This window comes from Lissotriton vulgaris, chromosome 1_1 (genome assembly GCF_964263255.1).
Source record: "Lissotriton vulgaris chromosome 1_1, aLisVul1.2, whole genome shotgun sequence".
Taxonomy (NCBI): domain Eukaryota; kingdom Metazoa; phylum Chordata; class Amphibia; order Caudata; family Salamandridae; genus Lissotriton; species Lissotriton vulgaris.
In genome coordinates, this window is record NC_141685.1 from 1828068448 (window position 1) to 1828091378 (window position 22931).

General features: G+C 41.9%; 1 protein-coding gene across 2 annotated transcripts in view; it reads left to right on the plus strand.

Annotated features, from left to right (window-relative positions):
• Positions 1-22931, plus strand: part of C1_1H12orf75 (chromosome 1_1 C12orf75 homolog) — a 319665-nt gene that overhangs the window by 237203 nt on the left and 59531 nt on the right. For both annotated transcript variants that reach the window (XM_086938150.1, XM_086938159.1), the window contains exon 5: positions 4192-4267. In XM_086938150.1, coding sequence (XP_086794276.1) covers positions 4192-4267 — 76 coding nt within the window. The remainder of the gene's footprint in view (positions 1-4191; positions 4268-22931) is intronic.

Below are 22931 nucleotides of genomic sequence, written 5' to 3' on the forward strand. Positions count from 1 at the left end.
TTCTGGGGTCTGGGTCCCCCTTTTTATACACACATTCTTTGTTCTCTAAAGACAGTGTGTGTCTGTACACCACCAAAACCAGTTCTGTCTTAACTGGTACCGCTTCCTGGTAGGAGGTGGAGACAGCTTTGTTGAAAGCAGACCTGGCCCAGGCAGGTGAAAGGAAATCTCCTCCCCCTACTCTAAATTCAACCCAGCCCTGACTCCTCTGACTGCCTGAGCCGCTGCCCTCTCCAAGTCCCTGTCACTCACAAGCCAGACATGCAATACATAACCTAGCAGAGGCACACTAGATGGTTAGGCAAGAAAATATCTACTTTCTAAAAGTGGTATTTTCAAACACAGAATGTTAAAATCACCCACACTAAAAGTTGCACATTAACATTCTGAGTTCAGGCATACTAAACTTTATTTTCCCATCCTGTTCCCTGGGTCAGTTATGTTTATAAGATGTTATAAGAAAACTGCCCATTCTGGCCTATGGGAACAGATAGACTTGCAATAGTGAAAAACGAAATTGGCAGTATTTCACTATCAGGACATGCCACACACATCAGGATGTGTCCTACCTTTCACATACAATGCGCCCTGCCCACAGGGGTACCTTTCGGGCCTAGCTTGGGGGTGATAACATGTAGAAAAGGGAAGGTTTAGGGATTGGCAAGTGTGTGCACTTGCCAAGTCGACATGGCAGCCCCAGACTGCACACAGGCTCTGCAATGGCAGGCCGGAGTCCCATTTTACAGGCTGCCTCTGTGGGTGGCACAATCAGTGCTGCAAGCCCACCAGCAGCATTTGAATTACGGGCCCTGGGCACACATGGTGCACGGTACTAGGGTCTGACAGTAAATCAAATAACCTATCATGGAATCGCTAATCCATAACACAATTTACAAAAGAGTGCATATGCACTTTAGCACTGATCAGCAGTGGTAAAGTGCCCAGAGTCACAAAACTACCAATAACAGGTCAGAAAATATACAGAAGAAAGGGAGGAAGTTCAGGAATTACCCTGCAAAAAGGGCCAAGTCCAACACCCTCCCTGATGCATATCAATCTTGACCCTAATCCAAAAGGAACAGTCCAGCGCGAACTGCCAGTTCAAGTCCTCCCTGGACTGAAACGCAAGCAACCTAAGACTGGTTTTGGCCTGGTTAGAACTTATCGGTCATGTAAAATACCTTTGCTCCAGAGGCACAGTGTTCACAGAACCCACGTCTGGGCACACCCGTCCCATTTGGGGCTTTTGGCTAAAGTATACAAAAAAGTGATGGAATGCTTAAATTAATCTCCACTACTGTTAATTACTCTTGGTTGCGACTCAGTCCATCATTAATTTGCACACCAGAACCAGTGTGAACAGCATTTTTAGTGGTGTAGGGTAATCTGCTCCTGTCTATGCCCATAGAGTGTATCCACTGACCAGAGTTTCCAGCAATGTGCATTGTTTTTCCAGCCAAGCTCCAGGTTTTGACTAAGACTCTAACTTATACTTCCCAACCTACCCTGGTGCCCTCACAATCAGCAATCATGTACTACCATATTCCTCTATCAGCAGTGTTGCTATACCAGCATCTGGTTTATGAATGTATGAATGAACTTGGCATTTGTAAATCACAACCACCACCTTGAGAGGCATTTTGGCGCAAACACTGAAATAAAAGAAAAAAAAAGTCCCTCCAGAAAACAAACACTTCAGGTTGAGTGAACAGCCATGTTTTCAGAACCCTTCTGAAAGTAGCAAGAAAGGCAGCTTGCTTCAAACTGAGTAGAGGATTGTTCCAGGTCTTTCCCCCTGGAACAGATATAGACCTGCCCACTACCCCTAGTTTGTAACCTGAACTTCAGAACAGCTCGAAGATTATTACATGCAGATCTCAACCTTCTCTGTGACCCTCAGTGATCAAAACAATCATTGAGGTATTTAGGACCAGTTTGATAATAGGCTCTGAATACAATAGTTAAAACTTTGAAAATAATCCATTTACCAACAGATAAACAATGGATCTCCCACAAACCCTATGTGCCGGAGCTTTGACGAGGGAGTTGAAATACTAGTCTCGCTGCAGCATTTTGTAACACCTGTAGCTTCTGGATCAGATCATTAGGCAGACCAAAGAGGAGACTATTGTAATAGTCAAGCCCTGAGGTGATCAGGGCATGAACAACCAACTTCCTTGCAGAAAAAGCTAGAAAAACCACAAGCTTGTTTTTTAAAACATTTTTTTATAATCTTAATCACAGAAAAACATACCCCTGACTGACATGTTATTTACCTGGGGTAAAAAGACATTATCAAACTTGACACCCACATTATTCACCACCTGTCTATAAACCATCCCCTGGAATTGGCATTCTTTTACTGGGGAAACGCCTGACACAAAACGCTTTCCTTTTATTACATTGAAAATCAACTTTGGTTAACTATTGGACACTTGAGAGGCCACGGACCTGTAGTATCCCGATTGTAAAAATTGACCACACGTCCGATATACGATACTACTAATTTTTCTATTTTTAAATACAAACGTAACTCATATGCTATTTTTAATTAAATATTTAAGGACCCCCCAAAGCTTATCAGATGAATAGACACTTCGCCGGAGCAAGGCACAAGCCAGCTGAACAGGAAACGCTGGGCTAAGCCAAGCTGTCCCATAGTTCTTTTATTGTTGTGTGCATAAATGATGAAACTGTGGTTTATTTTTATGAACTTTCGCCTTGAGCGATTCCTTTTTGTAAAGGTTTTTATTAATTAATACAATAAATTACTTACTCACCACCTGTCTAGCCACCAAACCGAGATAAAGAACTGGTTGTTCTACCCAAAGGGTAACATTTTCGTTTTATTAGCATTGCACTTCAGGAAATGTTCATTTATCCATGCAATAGCCTCCAAAAGGCAATAAAAAAAGTGTTCAGAGCTAGTAGAATTCTTGTCAAGAGTAATAATTTGTTATCTATCATCCACGTACGACATGGTGAAGATACCAGATAATTTGATAAGCGTAATAAGGGGGGGGCATAAGAACATTGAATAACGTTGGGCTAAGTGACAAGCCCTGGGGGACATCATATTTAAGCAATTTCTCTTTTGAATTAAAAGGCCCTAACGTGATCATTTGCTTTTGGGTTTCTAAAAAAAGATTGAAGCCAGGCCAAAGCATGATCACAAATTCCTATCTCTGCCAGATGTTGAAGGAGAGTACCATGACTAACTTGTCAAAGGCCGCCAACCTATCTGAAAGAATCCGCGCAGCATTCGTGCCACTATCTAACATCAGCTTAAGGGATTTGATGAGATCGGGCTCGGTGCTTGAAAGCAGTGAAGGGTATGTGAACCTAAAAAATTGACCAGTTGGGCATCAACCAGTTTTTCAAATATTTTTCCTGGCGCAAGAACTAAAGAAATGGGCCGGTAGTTGGACAAGATCGTTCCATAATTCCAATCAATCACATGAACGCATACTCTTCTCACATTATGATCCTTGGTTTTGTTAGCCTACAGTTTCTCATACGTACTCTGTACAGGCACCTCGTCCTTACGCAGCTGCACTCACACTTTCCTCCAGTTTCAAAAACCCACCAGAATTGTCACCGTCCATACTGCTTCCCCATGCCGAACTTGTCAGCTTCAGTAGAACCAGTATTTTTCGCTGTTCTAAAGATATTGCCTTAGGGGAAAATTTCCACTTATATGGTGTATACGTGGCATAGCAAACTGGGCATTATCCACAGTCCGTTTGTCATGTTTTGAAGTTATTCTGTGAGTCTGGCTGTTGGAAGAGCATTCAGTGCAGTTGTGATGCAGGTAAATGGAAATGCTGCACTGGTTCTATACAGCGTTCCCCATTAATTTCTTAGGTGCTCGCAATCAGCCTGGGAATAGTAAATTGACCAGCTAACAAGACATTTTAAACAAGTGTTAAATCCTCTGTGATTATTAAAACAATCATTTTATCAAAATACCTCCCTACCTGAAGACCGAACATGTAGTAGTCATTTACTCAGTGTCCATGGTTGACATATTTCCGCAGATAAATGATGTACAATAAAGGTCAGTGCTTTTCTTGCAATTGGGCTTATAGTTTCCCCTTTGAGAAAGCATATTGATTTGATACATTTAAACGTTGGAAAGCAAGACAAATGTGTTTTACGTAAAGTTTTTTTTGGTAACTTTCTTTGATCAAGGAGTTATGGGGGCGTGTATGTGGGCCTACCAACAGATGCTGCAACCCTTGCTTTCAGCCAAAGAAAAGTTGGGCAGGTAAGCTAAAAAAATTAAAATATATATATGCTGGTGTCTTGCACTTGTTTAAATATCCATGTTAACATGTCAATCTTTTTTATCTGCAGCTTCGGCTACTAAATATGTTATTTGTCATCATTTTTACTTAAAATTTGTGATCTGGGCCACTTCAAGGTGCAGCAATCTATTACACAGTCAGATAATATGGTGAAAAGGTCCGGACAGAAAACAGCACTGGGAAGGTGGGTAGGGTGGATGGTGTGATTCAGTACTTAATTTGTGCCAGTGTTTGCCGGTGCTCGGTTCTTAACACTGGCACACATTCAAGGCAGTACCACATGGTGGCGCTATCTATTTTTAAATTGAACAAATTAGAAGTGTTTAACATTAAAAAAAGGAATAATACCAGCTCGTCCTGGCCATTATTACAGCTTTGGCTGACTTGTGATCCACATTGTCACATTTTTAGGAGCGTGATGATGGTTAGTAGATCACACTTGTATTGGCATTTGGCACCACTAGTAGAGACAGTGGGTGGTACAAGCTGCAACAGCCTCCTGAAAAATATCTTTTAATCATAGCAAAATAGTATGATTATTACTATTTAATTTTGTTTATTTTTTAAAGAAAAATAAGAGTTGTAGTGGATATACGACTATATGTACCCGGAATAATTTTTCTACAACGTGGAACAGTTGTGCAGTGTTTACCCTTGGAGTTATTTTTGAGTGTGAGGGCTTACTGGATAAGTCGGTGAAAATGTAAGCAGGCTTATAGGCAGTTGCTGTCTAACATTGTTTAAATTGGAACACTGCACAAGCAATGTACAAAGGCTCTTTAATTCGATCCCCTGATGAAGTGGAAAACAGTATAAGGTATGCAGGGCACAGAGGATGGGATTAACGTCTCTGGGACCAAAGTGTGGAGCTAGGACCATTGGATGATATAAGAACCTTCTCCTTTAATGATGAAAAGCCCGGTAAACCAGGCAGCCCAGCAAGAGAAACCCATCTAAAGTGAGACCAACAAATATAAAACCACAGAAGTAAAATGAAAGACCAATTACCATTGTGGTAAAATGGAACTTCCTCCCCTTCCCTTAAGATGCACGAAGACAATACAGCCCTAAATCACTCGAACGTAGCATCCACACTGCAACAGGAAACAAAAGATAACTCGACATGCATAAGTAAACAGAATTTCAAAGCAAGGTGCATAATGTTAGCATGATCTATCGGACTAAAAGAAGTTTCAGAGGCGAGGATGACTTTATTTGCCATTTTGTAATCTGTGGGGTATAATACTTCTCCCTGATCTCTACACATTTCTTAAAGTGTGTGAATTTTTCATGTTGGATTATAGATTCCTTGCAACTGCAATCGTAGGATGAGTTTCTCCGGTTGCGAATAAGCAAGCATTAGGTTGGTAACTTCTCATGGTTGGGACTTGGGCCTCAGCTGCGCTCGGAAAAGCACCTCTGCTCAAGTGATCATCAGATCCCAATGAATTTTTTTCGAGGCCAGTGTTCAATTGTTTAGCGAATTGTATAAAGAATTTACAGGCTGATTCATCAAGCTAAATTGCACTCGCATAGGGCCAGATTCTGAGAATCTTGCCCTTTGCGAGTGCAATTTTTGCATTTGGGATTCATCATCCCAAATGCAAAATTCGCTATTTAAGAATTCGCACATTTGCGAGGAATAGCATTTAAGGAATCTCTATATGAGATTCCTTAAATGCAATTCATGATCCATTTTAAAATTGTGAAATCGCAATTTTTGGCCGCTATTTACCGCGATGTCAAACCTCGTGGTAAATAGCGTAAACTTAGAAAAATGCTTTTAAAAGCATTTTTCTAAGTTGCATGTTACACACACACATGTCCTTTGGACATGTGTGTGTGTAACATCTGTGTAAATTTACATTTCAGGGGTGTTACAGGGTGTCCTTTGGACACCCCTGCACCCTTGAAATCGCAATCTCATTTGCGATTAGCTAATTGCTAATCGCAAATAAGGAATGACTCCCCATTCATTCCTATGGGCCATTAGGCCCATAGGAATGAATGGGGAGTTATTCCTTATTTGCGATTAGCAATTAGCTAATCTCAAATAAGGAACCTGTAGGAATTGCAAAAAATATTGCGATTCCTACATGAATCTCGTTTTGCGAGTCTGGAATAGCGATTCCTTATTAATCGCCATTTCAGACTCGCAAAACTTCACAATGATGAATCGGGCTGATTGGATCTAAAGTCCATGCAACCTGGGAGAAAATGTATGTGAGCATGTGAAGGGTGGGTCTGAGTAGAGCAGATGGGGTGCTTCCTGGACAATGAAGTCTTTCAACAGTGTTCTTGCTGTGAAAGAAGCAGTCTCTGTAGGACATGGTCTGTGTCAAGCTAGTTCTCTGGGCCACAAGGACACTGGGGCAACTTGGCAATACTTGTAGCAAGTTTTGCCATTTGTTCCTGCAACCACTAGAACTAGATGAAAGTGCAAACTCACTGGATTGCTAAGAACCATCTTTTAAAGCGTTGACTTCGAGGGGATTGTCATTCTGAACACTCAAGGCTTACTCTTGAGGGCTGGTGTTTGACTGGAAGTCTGATGCCGTAAACCATTCAATAGCACACAGTAAATGGATTGTCCAGTAAAGTTTGTTACTTTACAAAGCGTAGGTCTCTTATTCCATTTAAATTAAATAATGTAATTAGAATAACATCATGCCAATGAACTGAAATAAAATAAACGTATTATGTGCAAACAACTTCCCAAAGGCGTCAAGACACTGGTAGCAGTTAGTCTTGGGTAGGAAGAGAGGCAGAAAAATGTATAGGTCCGAGCACTACTTTAGAGTAAAAAGCTAAGTGTTTAAGGCCTTATGAAAAGGAACGTGAGTTTGAAGAGTGGCGATGGAATAAGGAAGAGAATTCCAAAGCTTGGATGTGGCCACCGAAAAGGCTCTGCCTTCCCATCTCGATTTTCTGTATTTAGGAACAGTAAAGATTTCTGACTGAGGATTGCAATAGTCTTGGGGGGTGGGGGGAAAGGGGGGGAGGGTATATCATTGAAACATGTTTTTTTAAGCCCTCTAGGCCCAACATTATGGAGAGCCTGCTGAACGATACAAGGAGCCTTGAAAATAATTAGTTTAACAGGCAGCCAGTGAAGCTTCCAAATCCCCGCTGACACTGGAATTTGGAAACCTCAAAGATCATCCTAGCTGCTGTGTTCTGGTCCAACTTCAGTTCGGCCTAAACAGTCTTATTAATACCCAGGTACAGAGCGTTGCAGTAGTCTAATCTAGAAATAATGTGGGCCAAAGACATTAGTTTTTGTTTAAATCTGTTTTTATTAATTTTCATGAACACAGCAGACATTAACATTACAAATTACAGTTTGTTAAAATTACATTGGCTCTTTACATCATATGGGATTGACTTTTGTACAAAGATAGTTTGTGCATAATAACATTGTACACATTGGATTGGGTATTCTGCCATTGTGTCTTACTGAATACAGCCCGTTTAGACCCCTATCCCTGGCGTCAGTGAGGGTTCAGCTATTGTGGTGTCCATCTGCACTGCAATGGTGTGTGAACTGTGAATCCGTCTGTCAACTCGGGAAACGGGCAAAAACGTGTGGGACAACGTAAACAAAACTAGGGGTAGTGGTATTTTTAACAAGAACTAAAGCAGCCCCTAATCGCCTCCACATTAGGTACACATTTACCTATTCATCTCGATCCATCTTGATATGCAAGCGCACAGTACTAGGACTATGTTAGGTGTTGTCTGATTGTGGTTCTGTCGGCAATCCCTCTACCAGGCTCTCCTTGCTATTAGCGCGTCTCCCCTAATTCACGCTGTGTAGTGATGCTGAGGACTGATATGTCCATTATGTCGTTGCCTTGTCTCGGCTAGTTACACAGAATTGTGTCCCAATGTGCTGCAGTTGGGATTTTGCCTAGGCCTAGTGTGTCCTCTCGATGCAGGTCAACACTTCTCGCAAAGCCCACATCTGCAGGGAGCATTTCCAAGCCAGTGCCCACGTGGGTTCAGGGGACTTTCATCTTTTAGTAATCATCCGCTTCGCCACCACCAGTCCCAAGGCGATAAAGTGAGAGGTCACTCTTTGGCTCTTGTTCCTATGGTAATTGTGTGGTATGACCTTCTCCCATACTAGAGGCACTGCACACTCCGTGCAGCAAGCCAGGGCATTGGTCACTGCCACCCAATATTCCCAGTGTCGCTGGCAGCTCCACAGCATGTGCAGCAAATCCATGCCAAAGTCACTTGTTTAGGTGCCAGAATGGGGATTTAAGGAAATAATTTCCAAAGGGTCTTCATAATCCAAGAACAGGTGGAAATCGTCCAGTTGACCTGGAGGTCGAGAGATACATTTTTATCGACCAATACTCAAAGGTTATTAGCGGAGTCAGTTAGAGTGGGTAGAGACCCCAGCCTGTCTGGTCACCGCAAATGGTTCCATTTGGATGGTTGACTGTCAAAGATAAAGACCTCACTTTTGTCTTCATTAAGTCTTTGGTAACTTTTCCCATCCATGTGGCAACAGCCTGCATGCAATTTTTTTAAAATTGGTAGCAATTGCCTCTGTGTCCTTAGAGATGGGAACAATAATTTTGGTCATCCGCATAGGACAGCGCTTTGAGCCCAAAGGACCTTATGAGTTTTGTCAGAGGGGAGACAAACAAGTTGAATAAGGTAGGGCTCAGAAAGGAGCCCTAAGAAACCCCATGGACTCCGCACAAAACTGTTCCACCATAACTATCTGAGACCTATCACTCAAAATAGATGTCAGGAGCTTCAGCGCTAGGTCTATAACCCCAAGTTCTTGCGCCACTCAACAAGCAGGGTCGGGGAGATAGTGTCAAAGGCTGCCGATATAACCAAAAGGATCAAAGTCGCTGCTGGTCCTCTATCCACCATGGAATGGACGCTGTTGACTCCTGATACTAATGCAGTCTTCATCCCATGGTTACTTCTGAATCCAAACTGAGAGACATCCAGCAGTTTATGTTGTTCCAGGTAGGTCATCAGCTGGTCATTCAGGTGTTCTCCAGAATGTTAGTGGATCCAGGTAGCCAGGAAATAGGCAGATATATTTTAGATCTGCAGGGTCTAACTTAGGCTTTTTTAGAAGAGACTTAACCACTGCCTTTCTCCAGAGTTGAAGAAAACACCCAGACATGATGGCTTTGTTCAAAGTACCAGTGAGATGGGGAACAATTCTATTAGCTCCCAGTTTAAAGACCTTGGTAGAGCAGGGTTCCAATGGGGACCCTGATTTAACACTGCATAGACAGAGCTCTGTTAGTTCTTGTGCAAAAGGAGTGAAGAAAGAAAGAAGTGCTGTAGCGCTTTCCCTAGGGGTCGTGGTCTTTGGTAGACCTGAGTCAGCCTGCCAATCCAATTGAGGTGATTTGGGAACTCGGAATTGAGGCATTCAAGTTCCTTATAGATTTTGAGGATTTTGGTGTGCAAGATTTTGCCTTTCGATCACAAAAATCTTGGGCAATTCTCTGTATTGGAGGGGGCTGAAGGAGCGGTTTGAAGATTGATCAGCTTGAAGAGATCACTAGATGATTTGCTTGAGGCAAGCTCATTGTGGAATAAATAGACTTTTCTTTCTTGATGGACATTTAATATTCTGCCAGAATGGCCTTATAGGTGTCTCCTTCCTGAGAGTGATAGCATTTCTGGCAATGACAAGCCTTTCTCAGCAGTCTGAGTCTCTCTGAGAATCAGGGCGAGGTAGACATCTTGTTTTGTGTGTAGATTTCTTTCAGTGGGCCACAATATTAATAGAAGACATAAGCAAAGAGGTAAGTTGTGCAGCTGCCAATTCGGTGTCCTCGCGCTCTGTCCCCTTACAGGTATTCATGGTTGGGATAAGGACTCTTTGAGTCTTTAACAGTTTCTTTTGGAACATCTGTTTTTTCAACTCATAGCTGTCTCCTGTGTAGTAGACCAGGAGAGGAAACAGGGAAGAGCATAGTGGTCAGACTCGGGGAGGGGGAGAAGATTCCAGAGTATAGCCTGCTTCATAAGTTGCTCCAATCACTCATTAGGAAAGCATGCAACATGACATTTCTTTGAAGGCCTGAAAATCCTTTCAACCATCATTTTACAGATGGAAACTAAAGTCACCCAGAAATGTAAAATTGCTTTTACCCAGGTATAATTCGATTAAGTGAGCAATCTCGGTGATAAATGCAGGCCTGGGCCCAGGTGGTCTGTAGAATAAGATCCCTGCAAAAGATTCAGGAGGTCACGTTTTTAATGAAAAATATTGTGCTTCACAAGGAAATGCGTTGTGGAAAGGATCAATGAGGCAGGTGTACTTGGTTTTATGTGGAACTGCCAGCCCCCATCCTGCTCTGCCAGTTCTGTCATGTCTCGTAATGGTGTAGGCTGGACAAATAGCATCTACCAGGCCAGGACCAAAAGACTTCTTGGCCCACGTCTCTGTAATGAATACCCAGTCAGGCTCATAGGTAATAATAAATTCTGCAGCCTCTACTTTGTTTTTAGTAAGGGACCTAGAATTGATAAGAAATCCCAAAAAGGCTGGTTATATTAGAGCGGTCAATTCCTTTGAGGGAGGGGACATGGGGGGCTTCGTAAACTGTATTGGATGTAGGTGCTGAAAAGCTGACCTGAAAGTTACACAAGGGGAAATTACTGATTTTATTGCAATCTAGTTTTCTAAACACAATGGGAGAAAGACAGACTGGTGGGTTGCCATAATTATGCAGAATTAAGAGCTGGTTTCTAGAATACGTCAGGGTAGGCACCTTTTCGCTATTAATGCCTGGGGTCCTAGCGCAGTCCAGGCACGGACAGGTGCAAATGGCTTGTCTTTGGCAAGCCAGCGGCGAGCCTGCTGCACCCGTCAATTCTGCCATTTTGAATTTGAAGCCCTCCCCAAATCCCCGCACCACTACCTTGCTAACTGGACAGGGAGTGGATAAACAAGCTTATCGTCCCTTTGTACAATCGGTCAATGCAATTGAACATTTCCTGCAGCTACTGATGGCCCTCTGACTAATCTTCTATACCGAAGTATTACAAAGCAGAAGTGCATTGAAACCAGAAGCAACGAACCCCTGTATGTTTCACAGGTTATTGTGGCTGGCATGTAGTATATCCGGTCTATAAGGAATTCTGAGTTATCTGTGTGCTTCCCATATTTTTTCTTATTCATCCATTTGGTGGGACTCTTGATTCGTGGTTGACATGTTTCAGTTTGTCCAGGCAGGCAGTGATGGGTGAATGTTGTGGTGCTTTGGAACTGTTCCAGCCTTGGAACTTGATCCACAGCTTAGTACAGGGCAGGTTGTCAGGCCACATGCCTATTTTATTATATAAGTGACAGTAAAAGCTGGAGCTGCACAGCAGCACAGAAACGCTCTTTTTGTTTCCGACCGTAACAGGTTCACCATGGTCAAGCCTGCCGACGGTCCAGGGTACCCTGCAGGGTGAAAGAAAATTGTACAGGGGCTAGGGTCTGATCCTGATGCCAATGGCCTAGTCATCACCAACACACTGAAGGGGCAGAACTAGCAGCTCAGAACTCTCCCTTTGCGAGACGATAATGGTAGTTATAGCAAATGAGAAAGTTCTCTTTGTGGGCTATCAGTTCCCAATGTTCCATGTAGAATATTAATACATTTTAGCAACCTCAAGAGACCAAGGTGAGCAGTCTGTCTTGTACCTTGCAGTCCCAACATTGAGGGAATCGGTTTATACAAATGGCTGCGAACAATGGACACGTAAGGATTTTTCAAATTGTAAAACTAGAAATGTAGTTTGAGATGATTTGTCTTTGCTCACAAATGTACACAGGCAAAACTACCCAGGAGGTCAGACAACGAATTGCACAACATCCTTCCAGAATAAAGAACAAAATGAAGAGTGCACCCTTAGAGAACCATTTCCAATATCTGAATCATAACGAGAAAGAATTCAATTGACAGTCCTCAGTGTCATCAAGCGAAACCCTAGAGGTGGCGATCCAGAAGTTGCATTAACCAGGAGAGAAACGAATTTAATAATGACATTTAATATTGCGTCTCGAGGCCAGAATGAAATGACGGAGATTAATAGACACGTAGCACTGTATCTGCTACAAAGAAAGTACAAAATAACTGAACATGCGAGATACACCAACACTTAATCGCACAGCAGAAACTCTGCCAGTTAATCAAACCACCAATCCCTGCATGCAACATAGCATTGAAAACCATGCGCCTTCGGCAGGCAGTCTATTCGTGATGCCTGAAATATTCGTTCCACTCTCATCCATTTCTGCGTTCCTTGAATGTTACCGGTGGCCTGAAAGGCAAGTGAAAATTAACTGTGTTTTGTATGCGCGCTACCTGCCTGTGTAATTCCCACGAACGCACCTGGAATGACATAATGTTTCAGATTCTTTTAGACACACTTGTCTGAAATAACAAAGGAGTAACACCGCAGGAAGGAACTGATGTGATTAATTCCATAAGGCAAGTTCAAATTAACTGCGTTTAGAATTTAGAACGTGTGCTCCTCCTCTTTTCAAATTGTATGAACGCAATTAAGAATGGTACATTGTTTCCATTTTTTCAGACATGCCGGTCTGCCAAGGATTTTGAATTACTTCATGTTAGTTTAAGGATTGCAATTCATAGATTGCCACAAAGAGCAGGCAAGTGTTTGTTTTAATTGTAAATTGTCAGTTCATATGAAACAATTGCTAAACTTTTTTTATTTTTTTATATCAAAATAATTTTATTGAAAAGATTTTACAAGTATAATACAAACCAGTACAGTAATGTTGCGGGGACATAGACATACGATCTCAATGCGTTTGTTTTGTCTAGTTACATTTGGCGTTGATTATGATCTGCGTGGCAGGTGTTTCGTTTACCCCTAAATTCTATTGGCAGAGAGAGAAAGAAGAGAGAAAATAGGGGGCGGGGGGGTGCGCATGTTGTCGGCGCCTCTCAGGAAGGTTACCCAGATACACCACCTCTTAAATGTTGCTTTACTATTGTTCTTCCAGTTCGCTACTATTGTCCTAAAGAAGAATTCTCCAACATAAGTGCGAGCACCACTCGACTCAAACATGTTGTCATGAAAAGACGTGCGCACACGCTAAGAGGACAGGAAGTTGAACTCCTAACTTCACTTTCTTCCAGAAACCTGTGTCAACATATATGGAATAGTTGCACTTTTGGAGAAACTATTAAGAACCGAAGTAACTGCATGCTCCAGTAGTGAACAATAATGAGTAAGGTACATCCCCAAACCACAGCAATTTTGTAGGGTGTTTAACAGGGATTAGATTATTATTCTTAAAAATTGTTTTATGTTACTTTTTTTGCATTTACCAAGTCCTGGTCCTGAGGAGAACCCCTGAAAATTGTGAAGGATTCGAAACGTGTTGACCCAGCTGGTTGGGGAAATATATTTTTCGAACAGACTAGTAGAAGTTAGGAAACACGGTAATACGCCTGTCCTTGCACTAAAAAATCCCCACTAGCTCACACCGGCAGGATGTATAACATGATTGATTTTTAAATTAGAATTCCCCCAGGTGTTTTGTTATTATATTGAACGACTGGTCTACTTCATAATTGTTTTGTCTTTTCACTTAAATGTTAATGTTTTATTATCACTTTGAAATGTATATATGCAAAAAAAGAAGAAAAAAAGTTGCCCTTCTAAAAAGGCATGCGATGAATGTTTAAAATTGCATTCTAAATCGAGAAATAAGTGTGAAATAAATCAGTAAGGCCACTATAATTGTAAAAGCGGTTCTCATAGCGAAACACTACAATTTGATTTGAGCACATAGACACTGAAATTGTTGATAATACTTTAAAGAATGTCACGCTGAGAGCGCACGCGCGCTATATCAGCGAGACCTAAAAAGGTCCCAGTGTAAGTGCTAGCAACGGACCCAACCCCCCACTCTTACATGCATGCGCCATTTGGAATAGATTCAGTAAGTTTTTAGTTAGGATAATTCTGACTTGTCGTTTATTCTTTGGGAGCAAAACTGTACCCTGAAATTTAGACACCCCAAAATGTCTTTAACTTGTGCAGTTCTTCCACAGGTTGATCTTGAATGCCAAGGAAATTGCCCAACATCCATTTTCAGAGTAAACAAATCTAAATTAACGGGGTCCACTCAATAATAGAGTTCTAGATCAATGCAAAGTTTAGGGGTTTATTACAAAAACCAAAACTGAGAGCTGCATAGTCAATGCCATGAAGGCTCTCAGATACAAGGTAACTGAGATAATTCAAAATCACATCATTATTTTAAGTCCCAAATGAGCAACAACATCAGGAAAATGTTTGAACAGTGAAATCACAGTGGAAGGGCCTTGAAAACGTTATATATCCTAGAACCCAGGAGAAGTTAATCAAAAGCAATTTAATCATAACAGTGGAAATAAACTTTTACAAGTCCGCATGACTGTGCTCTGCGGAGCCTCTGAGGAGAGAATACTGGAAACTGGAGTGAGCGACAGAGATGGAACCCACCATGTCCAAGATGGTGTTTCACATAGAAATGTGGCATTGTAAAAACACATTAATAAACCAACTCCTACAATTAGTATGAAATTCGTTTAAAAGGCAAACATATTAATTCAGCCTATATATAAAAATTCATAATAACAAGGTGCATTTGTTATCATTCTTAATGCACCAAATAGAAAGCCCCCCAAAACAATTGTGTGGATAAAAGTTGGTTCTGTCGGGTACAGAATAGATTTTGGTTTACTGAATATTAACCAATAGAAACAAACGAAAATGCTCCCAACTTTTCAGTAATAATCAATGAAAAGCGAAGCAAGGCAAACCTGAATCAGAATCAAAAACACACTAAAATGAAATCAATCAAAGTCTGTATTTAAAGATACATCTGTATGTTCTTTTACATTTCATGGTGTCGAGATGACTTAAGAGGGCTGTCAAAGTACATGAACATACAATTTGTTACAACGGCACAGGTGATCTACTGAAACGTGCATTAAAAATGCAATAGGTCTCGCCTTTGATTAAGTTAAAGCCATTTGCTTTGCTAATGGTATTGTATAGCAAAGCTTAATAAAAGGCGAGACCTATTGCATTTGCAATGCTGGTTTAATCTACTAGAAACAAATGAGTAATTGTATTCTTCGTTTTCTCTGTGTTTTGGACCACTCACTGAATCTGTGAGAGCCTTGCTCACTCCCCCACCAACCCTCACCAGTCAACCCCATTTGTAAGAACCCCACCAACCCTCACCTGTCAACCCCATTAGTAAGAACCCCCAACCCCCCTAGCCACAGCTGCAGTCATAACAGGAGGTGACAGGTCGAAGTCTTGTGCTGCAAGATGGACAGGAACTTAATATCAGGAGAGGAGCACTTAAAAAACAAAGCTCCGCGTTGATAGGTAGCTAGTTTAAATCCTTCTCCTAGTTCCACTTAAATTGGAAAAGGCAATGCCTGTCTGCCCCAGAGTGCCAGTGTGGGATTAGAATGGCGGACAGAGGTGGGCTCGGCAGCATCTGAAAAAACCTTTCCAGGTGGCAGCTGGACATCGACGGGGAAGCATAGCTCCCAGCGCCCTAATTGCAGTGATCCCATCAGATGTCACCTCATGTGGAGAAGGCTTTCTTCCTCCCTCCTTGAGCCAGGCCACTGACAACAGGAGGAAGGGGCCGTTAAATAGTAGGGCATCGAAGGGCCTCGGACTGCCCATCCATTATAAGCCAAACCAGTGGCTCACTCAGATGAATGTATGGCGCAGAGAACACACTGTGGCCCAGAGGTGATAACCCCAAATTGCAGCGTGGGTGTGGTAGAAAGCAACTTATAAGCAATACAAGTTATCATTATTACAATGTGTAGAAGAGCAATTCCTTTCTTTGTCAATCACAAATAGTACAACATCTGTGGACTGTCGTGGACCATCCCGAAATTAAATATACAGACATTAAAAGAGCAGCATTTTGCGGGCTTCACCAAAAGAAGCCACTAGCTGAACGAAGCTGACCTAAAGAGCGCTTTCCTTGTGGATAGAAAGGAGCAGGTCTTCAGCTTATCTCATAACTAAAATGACAAGGCTGGGCTGGTTGAGCAGGTCTTGGATGACGCATGGATATTTGAGGTCTCCACCTGCCCCAGTGAATTAAACTAAATGTTGCTTTTGACAATGCTTTTTTGCATTGATGTTTATCTCCTTGTTTATCCACGTTTAGAACTTGTTAACAGCAGATCACAGCAGACGTCTGTTAAGAGCGGTGAAGTCACTGCGCCACCATTCCGCCACCAAACGGAGTCATTGGGTCGCAACAGGTGTATAACGTCGCACATGGGTGACTTCTTTATGGGCAAAAGTGATTATCCTTGCCAGCATAATGTTCCTGAACTTGCTAAGCAGGTTTGGGCGGTAGCCAAAAGGCGATTAAAATACCTTTGGTTTTGTTTTTCAACATAAAGAACTCCCCATCGTTCAATAAACAAGCATTGAAAATGCAATAGGTCTCGCCCTTGTTTTAGTTAAAGCAATTCTGTTTGTAATTGGGTGTTTTTTTTAGCTTTGCTTTTATTAGTGTTTTTCAAACTTTCATGTGCATAACATGCATATGTATGCATGTATGTATATGTATGCATGTATTTATATAGATATGCAGATGTGTGTGTGTATATGTGTGTATATATAATATATTATATATATATATATATATATATATATATATATATATATATTCACTTAAAAAACCATAGGTTTCAGGCCTTATATAGTTAGGAATTAGCATTTAAAAAAACATTTAAATTGCTCCTATATAGTTAGTTGTACTAACTATATTTCGCGCACCCGCAATCCACTGCTGATGATGTCACATATTACATCATTCATGACATGGTCAGTGACATCACTGATGACATCACTGATGACATCACTGATGACATCTCATTTGACATCTCATTTGACATCTCATTTGACATCTCATTTGACATCATCCAGTGAATGTGTGTTTCTGTATAGTTTAAATATGTTTTACATTTTGAAGAATGAGTGGATGTATAAGTGTCTGGATGAAGGATTTAGTAGGTGCGTGACTGACTGTATGAGTGAGTAATTAAATGTTTCTTACTAAATGCATGGAATAGTGACTAAACTGTCTGAATGTGTGCATCAGTATGTCTGTTGTTGTGTAAGCTGCTGCATGTGTTGATCAATAGCTATATGAGTGGCTATATGGGTTATTGATTGGTTGCCCAAGTATTTGAATAGGAGACTGAGTGCGTGTGTGGGTGGCTGGGAGGTGTGTGACTCTGTGCATAGATGTGTGAGCAGTTGATTCACTAGGTGTATCAGTTCAAGAGTGCATGTTGAAACAGCTAAATGGGCGGTTGACTGTGTGCATGGGTGTGTTGGGTGAGTGAATGGATATCTCAGTGCTACATGTCCAAGTAAGTACATATGTAAAACACAGTGCATGTGAGAGTTGGCATATATAAATGACTATACATGAGAACCAGTAAATGTGCGAGTGGCTGTATGGATCATTGTGTACTTGTATCAGTGATTGTATAATTGAGTAAGTATGTGTTAGTATATGTTTGAATAAGTAAGGTGTTGTGTGTATAACTGTATAGTTAAGGAAATGGAAGTGTGATTGATTCTTTGCATGACTGACTAGGTGTGTGAGTAACTCCATGGATGAGTGGCAGTGTTTGAGTGTCTGTATAGGTGTATGAGTGCATATGATAGTGTTGTATTGATGAGTGACTGTATGTATGAGTGATTCTATGGGTGAATGAGTGAATGTGTGTGTAGACCTAGGAATCAGTGAGTGCGTATGTAGTAACTGGTATTGGTGTGTCAATGGTTTCAAGAATGGTAGTCTGTATTTAACAGTGGGTGTATCGAAGGTTATATTAGAGTGTGAGGTGCTTCGTATTATCACATGAATGTTATCATCAGTGTTGTGATCAGTGATGTCAAATGAGATGTCATCAGTGATGTCATTTGAGATGTCATCAGTGATGTCATTAGTACAACTAACTATATAGGAGCATTTTCAATGGTTTTTTAAATGCTTATTCCGAACTATATAAGGCCTGAAACCTACGGTTTTTTAAGTGAATTTGCAAGGTTTTTTAAATGTTAATTCCTAACTATATCAGGCGTGAAACCTATATTTTTTTTCAATAAATTTCAAAGGTTTTGTAAATGCTAATTCTATTAGCGGATAACGTTTATATATATTATTATCCTTCTGGGACCACCTGAGCAGCCATCTTGTTTCTCAGGAGAAGTGAGGCACAAGAGAGCACAAAACAAGAGTGGAAAATGAGAAAAGGGGGCAGGGTTGAGACCCCCTGACCCCCTAGCCCTTAGGGGGTCCCAGAAGGACCAGCAAGTGCAAAAAAAGATTTTTTTTTTTAAATCGCGGGGTACGCGCACGGTACGCGTACGGTGCGCGTACCCCGCGATTTTTTTGCATTTTTTTTTTGCCCTTGGGGGTCCTTTTGGGACCCCCTGAGAAGGGCTAGAGGGTTGGGGGGTCTCTACCCTGCCCCCTTTTCGTGTTTTCCACTCTTGTTTTGGGCTCTCTTGTGCCTCAGTTCTCCTGAAAAACAAGATGGTGGCCAACACTTCCTGGTTTTGAATGTTGACAGTCGACTGCTAGCCAATCAGAAACTCGCTCGCGCACGTAACGGTACACGCACGTACGCGTACCGTATGCGTACGGTGAGCGCATATAGATATATATTTTGCTCAAATTCAATTTTCTCAACTACTGTAGGGATTTTCACCAAATATAGAAAAGGCACTACTGCATACCTGTCCCTACCATTTTGCCAAGTTTGGTGAAATTCCGTTCAGCCGTTCGGGCTGTAGCCGTGTCTGAAGGTCCTATAGAAAATGCCATTTGAAAAATTTGAAATTCAATTTTCTCAAGAACTACTGGAGGGATTTTCACCAAACGTTGCAAAGGCACATCTGCATACCAGGCCCTACCATTTTGCCAAGTTTGGTGTAATTCCATTCAGCCGTTCGAGCTGTAGCCGTGTCTAAAGGTCCCTATGGAAATTAACATGGGGAAAACACATTTTTGGACCCCCCTTTCGGCCCCGCTTGACAAATCCCCCCGAAACTTTCAGGGAAGGAGCGGAGCTGGCCAAAATTCTGGAAAATTACACACAGATTCCTCAATCGGCGCCAAAGTTATTCCCAATAGAATGTTGAGCGCCTATAGATATATAATTTGCTCAAATTCAATTTTCTCAACAACTACTGTAGGGATTTTCACCAAATATAGAAAAGGCACTACTGCATACCTGTCCCTACCATTTTGTCAAGTTTGGTGAATTTCCGTTCAGGCGTTCGGGCTGTAGCCGTGTCTGAATGTCCTATAGAAAATGCCATTTGAAAAATTTCAAATTCAATTTTCTCAAGAACTACTGGAGGGATTTTCATCAAACGTAGCAAAGGCACATCTTCATACCAGGCACTACCATTTTGCCAAGTTTGGTGTAATTCCATTCAGCCGTTCGGGCTGTAGCCGTGTCTAAAGGTCCCTATGGAAATTAAAATGGGGAAAACACGTTTTGGGACCCCCCTTTCGGCCTCGGCTTGACGAATCACCCCGAAACTTTCAGGGAAGGAGCGAGGCAAATTTAAGGAAAATTACAGGCAGATCCCTCAATCGGCTCCAAAGTTATTCCCAATAGAATGTTCGGAATTTCCTTTGGTAGCTAGGTCCTAACTATATATATACATATGTCTGAAAGGGTTCCCCACTCGTTTCAGAGGAAACACAAAAGACTCGCACTCCAGGGTCTGTGTGAAATTCGTTTATTGGCGACGCGTTTCGAACAGGCGGTCTAATTTGTTAGCCAGCCACATAAACTCACAATCACCATTTTAAAGTGCACAAAGAAAGTAGTAGAAAACGACATAGGACCACATTCCAAGTCAAACTACAAATGAGGTAGAAAATTACAAGTGAGGTAGAAAAAAGACTCTGTGGTGCAACTGCTTTTGTGAACTTGTGCTTACTGATAAAAACACATTTCATATTTGTAAAGCAAATTCAAAGTATATAACATAATACAAATAAAGTAGAATTGATTAAAATATCTCAATTACGATTCTGCCAAGTGGCATATTTAAATACATTCGAAGCAGAGAATGTTAAGTCCATACAGTTGCACAATAAATAGTCAAAGATCAACATCAATGTGTGTGTGTGTATATATATATATATATATATATATCCTACTGGCGGTCGCCAGTAGGTAGTTATAGTTAGGACCTAGTTTCCATAGGAAATCCACAACATTCTATTTGGAATAACTTTGGCACTGGTGGACGAATCTTCGCGAAATTCTCCAAGAAAATGGCCTGCTCCTTGCCTGCAAGTCTGGGGGTGATTCATCAAGTGGGGGCCGAGAACAAAGGGGGGGGGGTCCCAAAACATGTTTTCCCCATGCAATTTTCCATAGGACCTTTAGCCAAGGCTACAGCCCGAATGGAATTGCACCAAATTTGGCAAAAAGGTAGAGTTCGGTTCGCATATTGTGCTTTTTGTTAAATGGTGTAAATCCATTCAGTAGTTCCTGAGAAAATCAAAAGTAAAATCATAGTGATATCTAGAGACGAAATACTGTACTCTGTACCGTACTCAAGAAAGCAGTGAAACAAATGTGCAAAACACGCAAAGGGGGCAGGGTAGAACACCCTGATCCCCTAGGCCTGCTCAGGGGGCCCCACAAGGACCCCCAAGGCCCTATTATGTTTTTTTTTAAATCGTGGGGTACTCTGTACCTTCCCAAGCGCATACTGGAGGTTCCTGATGGGCTAGTTGGCCCCAAATTTTTTAAACAAAAAACAAAAAATTGCGGGGTACTCTGTACCGTACTCTGTACCTTCCCGAGCACGAACTGCATGGTCATTGGCTGTCAACTGTCTGTCAACACTCCAAACCAGGAAGTGTTGGCAGCCATCTTGTGCTACAGGTGTGGCAGGGTATACTCAGACATGAGTCCTTTGCTCACTGCACCACCAGGATTCAAGCAAGCCGGGCCGACGACTGCTGAAATGCCAGAAACCGGTCCCCGGAAGCTTGTCTCCTTACCAGTGAAGAATTGGCTTGGTAGTTTGGTCTGCCCTGTTCCCATGAGGCACGGGGTCAGGCTAATTTGCATATAGCCAGGTTCTGAACTGGGGTGATGCAGGGAGCTAAATAACGGTGATGGATTAAGCTCTGATCTCTTGACTGGGTAAGAGTGGTCTGCTTAATTCACACACTCTGTTCATCACCACCCCCTTTTCTGTATCGGTAGAACCGAGGCACAAGAAAGCAGTGAAATAGACGTGCAAAACACGCAAAGGGGGCAGGGTAGAAACACCCTGATCCCCTAGGACTGCTCAGGGGGGTCCCACAAGGACCCCCAAAGCCCCACAAATGTTTTTTGTTTTTTTAAATCGTGGGGTACTCTGTACCTTCCCAAGCGCATACTAGAGGTTTCTGATGGGCTAGTTGGCCCCCAGGGACCTCCAGTATGCAAGGGGAATTAGTTCCCCCTCTGCAAACGCGCCAGGGGGCTGCGTTGCAGAGAGGTGTAAAAGGTGCATGGCCTCATTACACCTCGCTGCAAGGTAGCCCCCTGGCGCATACTGGAGGTTCCTGGTGGGCAAGTTGGCCCCCAGGGACCCCCAGTATCCAAGGGGACTTAATCCCCCAACTTAGAACACGTTACAGGGCGCGTTTGCACAGTGGTGAAGGTAAGGGGCGGGTCTTGAGGTGATGTGAGTGCAAACATGCCCTGTGGCGCGTTTTAAGTTGGGGAATTAATTCCTCTTCAATCCAGAGGTCCCCTAGGGGGCAACTAGTCCAACAGGTATCTCCAGTAAGCGCCACGGAGTTGTGTTGCGGAGTGTTGCAAAAAGGGGGCGTGCCCTCTGAACACTTCTCTGCAACACAGCTGCCTGGCGCATACTGGAGGTACCTGGTGTTCTAGTTGGCTCACAGGGGACCTCAGGATTAAGGAGGAATTAATTCCCAAATCTAAAACTCGCCACAGGGCGTTTTTGCACATATGTTACCTCAGGCCTCGCTCCCTTCCTTCACTATTGAGCAAAATATTCCTGTAAAATCAGTCGAACTACGAATTCCGCTTTATTCACCTGTTATCACCAAAAACCGTCAGCGCTGCTTCTTTGAGCGCACTACTGGCCCTGAAAAGTAATTCTATCCATATTTAGAGTAACTTGAATTTCCTTCCATAGGCTAACATTGACTGGTTTCTCTAGGAAATTTTTCTAAGTGTGGAGTTTTGGAACTTAAAAAATTCCTCCAAAATCAGTCGAACTACGAATTCCAATTTACTCACCTGTTATCAGGAGATACCTCAGTGCTGCATCTTTTAGCTCACTACTATTCCTGAAAAGTAAATTCAACTTTACCTACCAGTAACTTGAATTTCCTTCCATAGGATATCATTGCCTGCTATATAAAATATATATAAATTTAAAAAAAATTACAATTTCAATATTTTTAAAAACTTTTTTTTCAATATATATTAAAAATATATAATGTAATTTAAAAAATAAAATATCTAAAATTAAATACTTTAAAACAATGTAGTAAATTAGTATAAA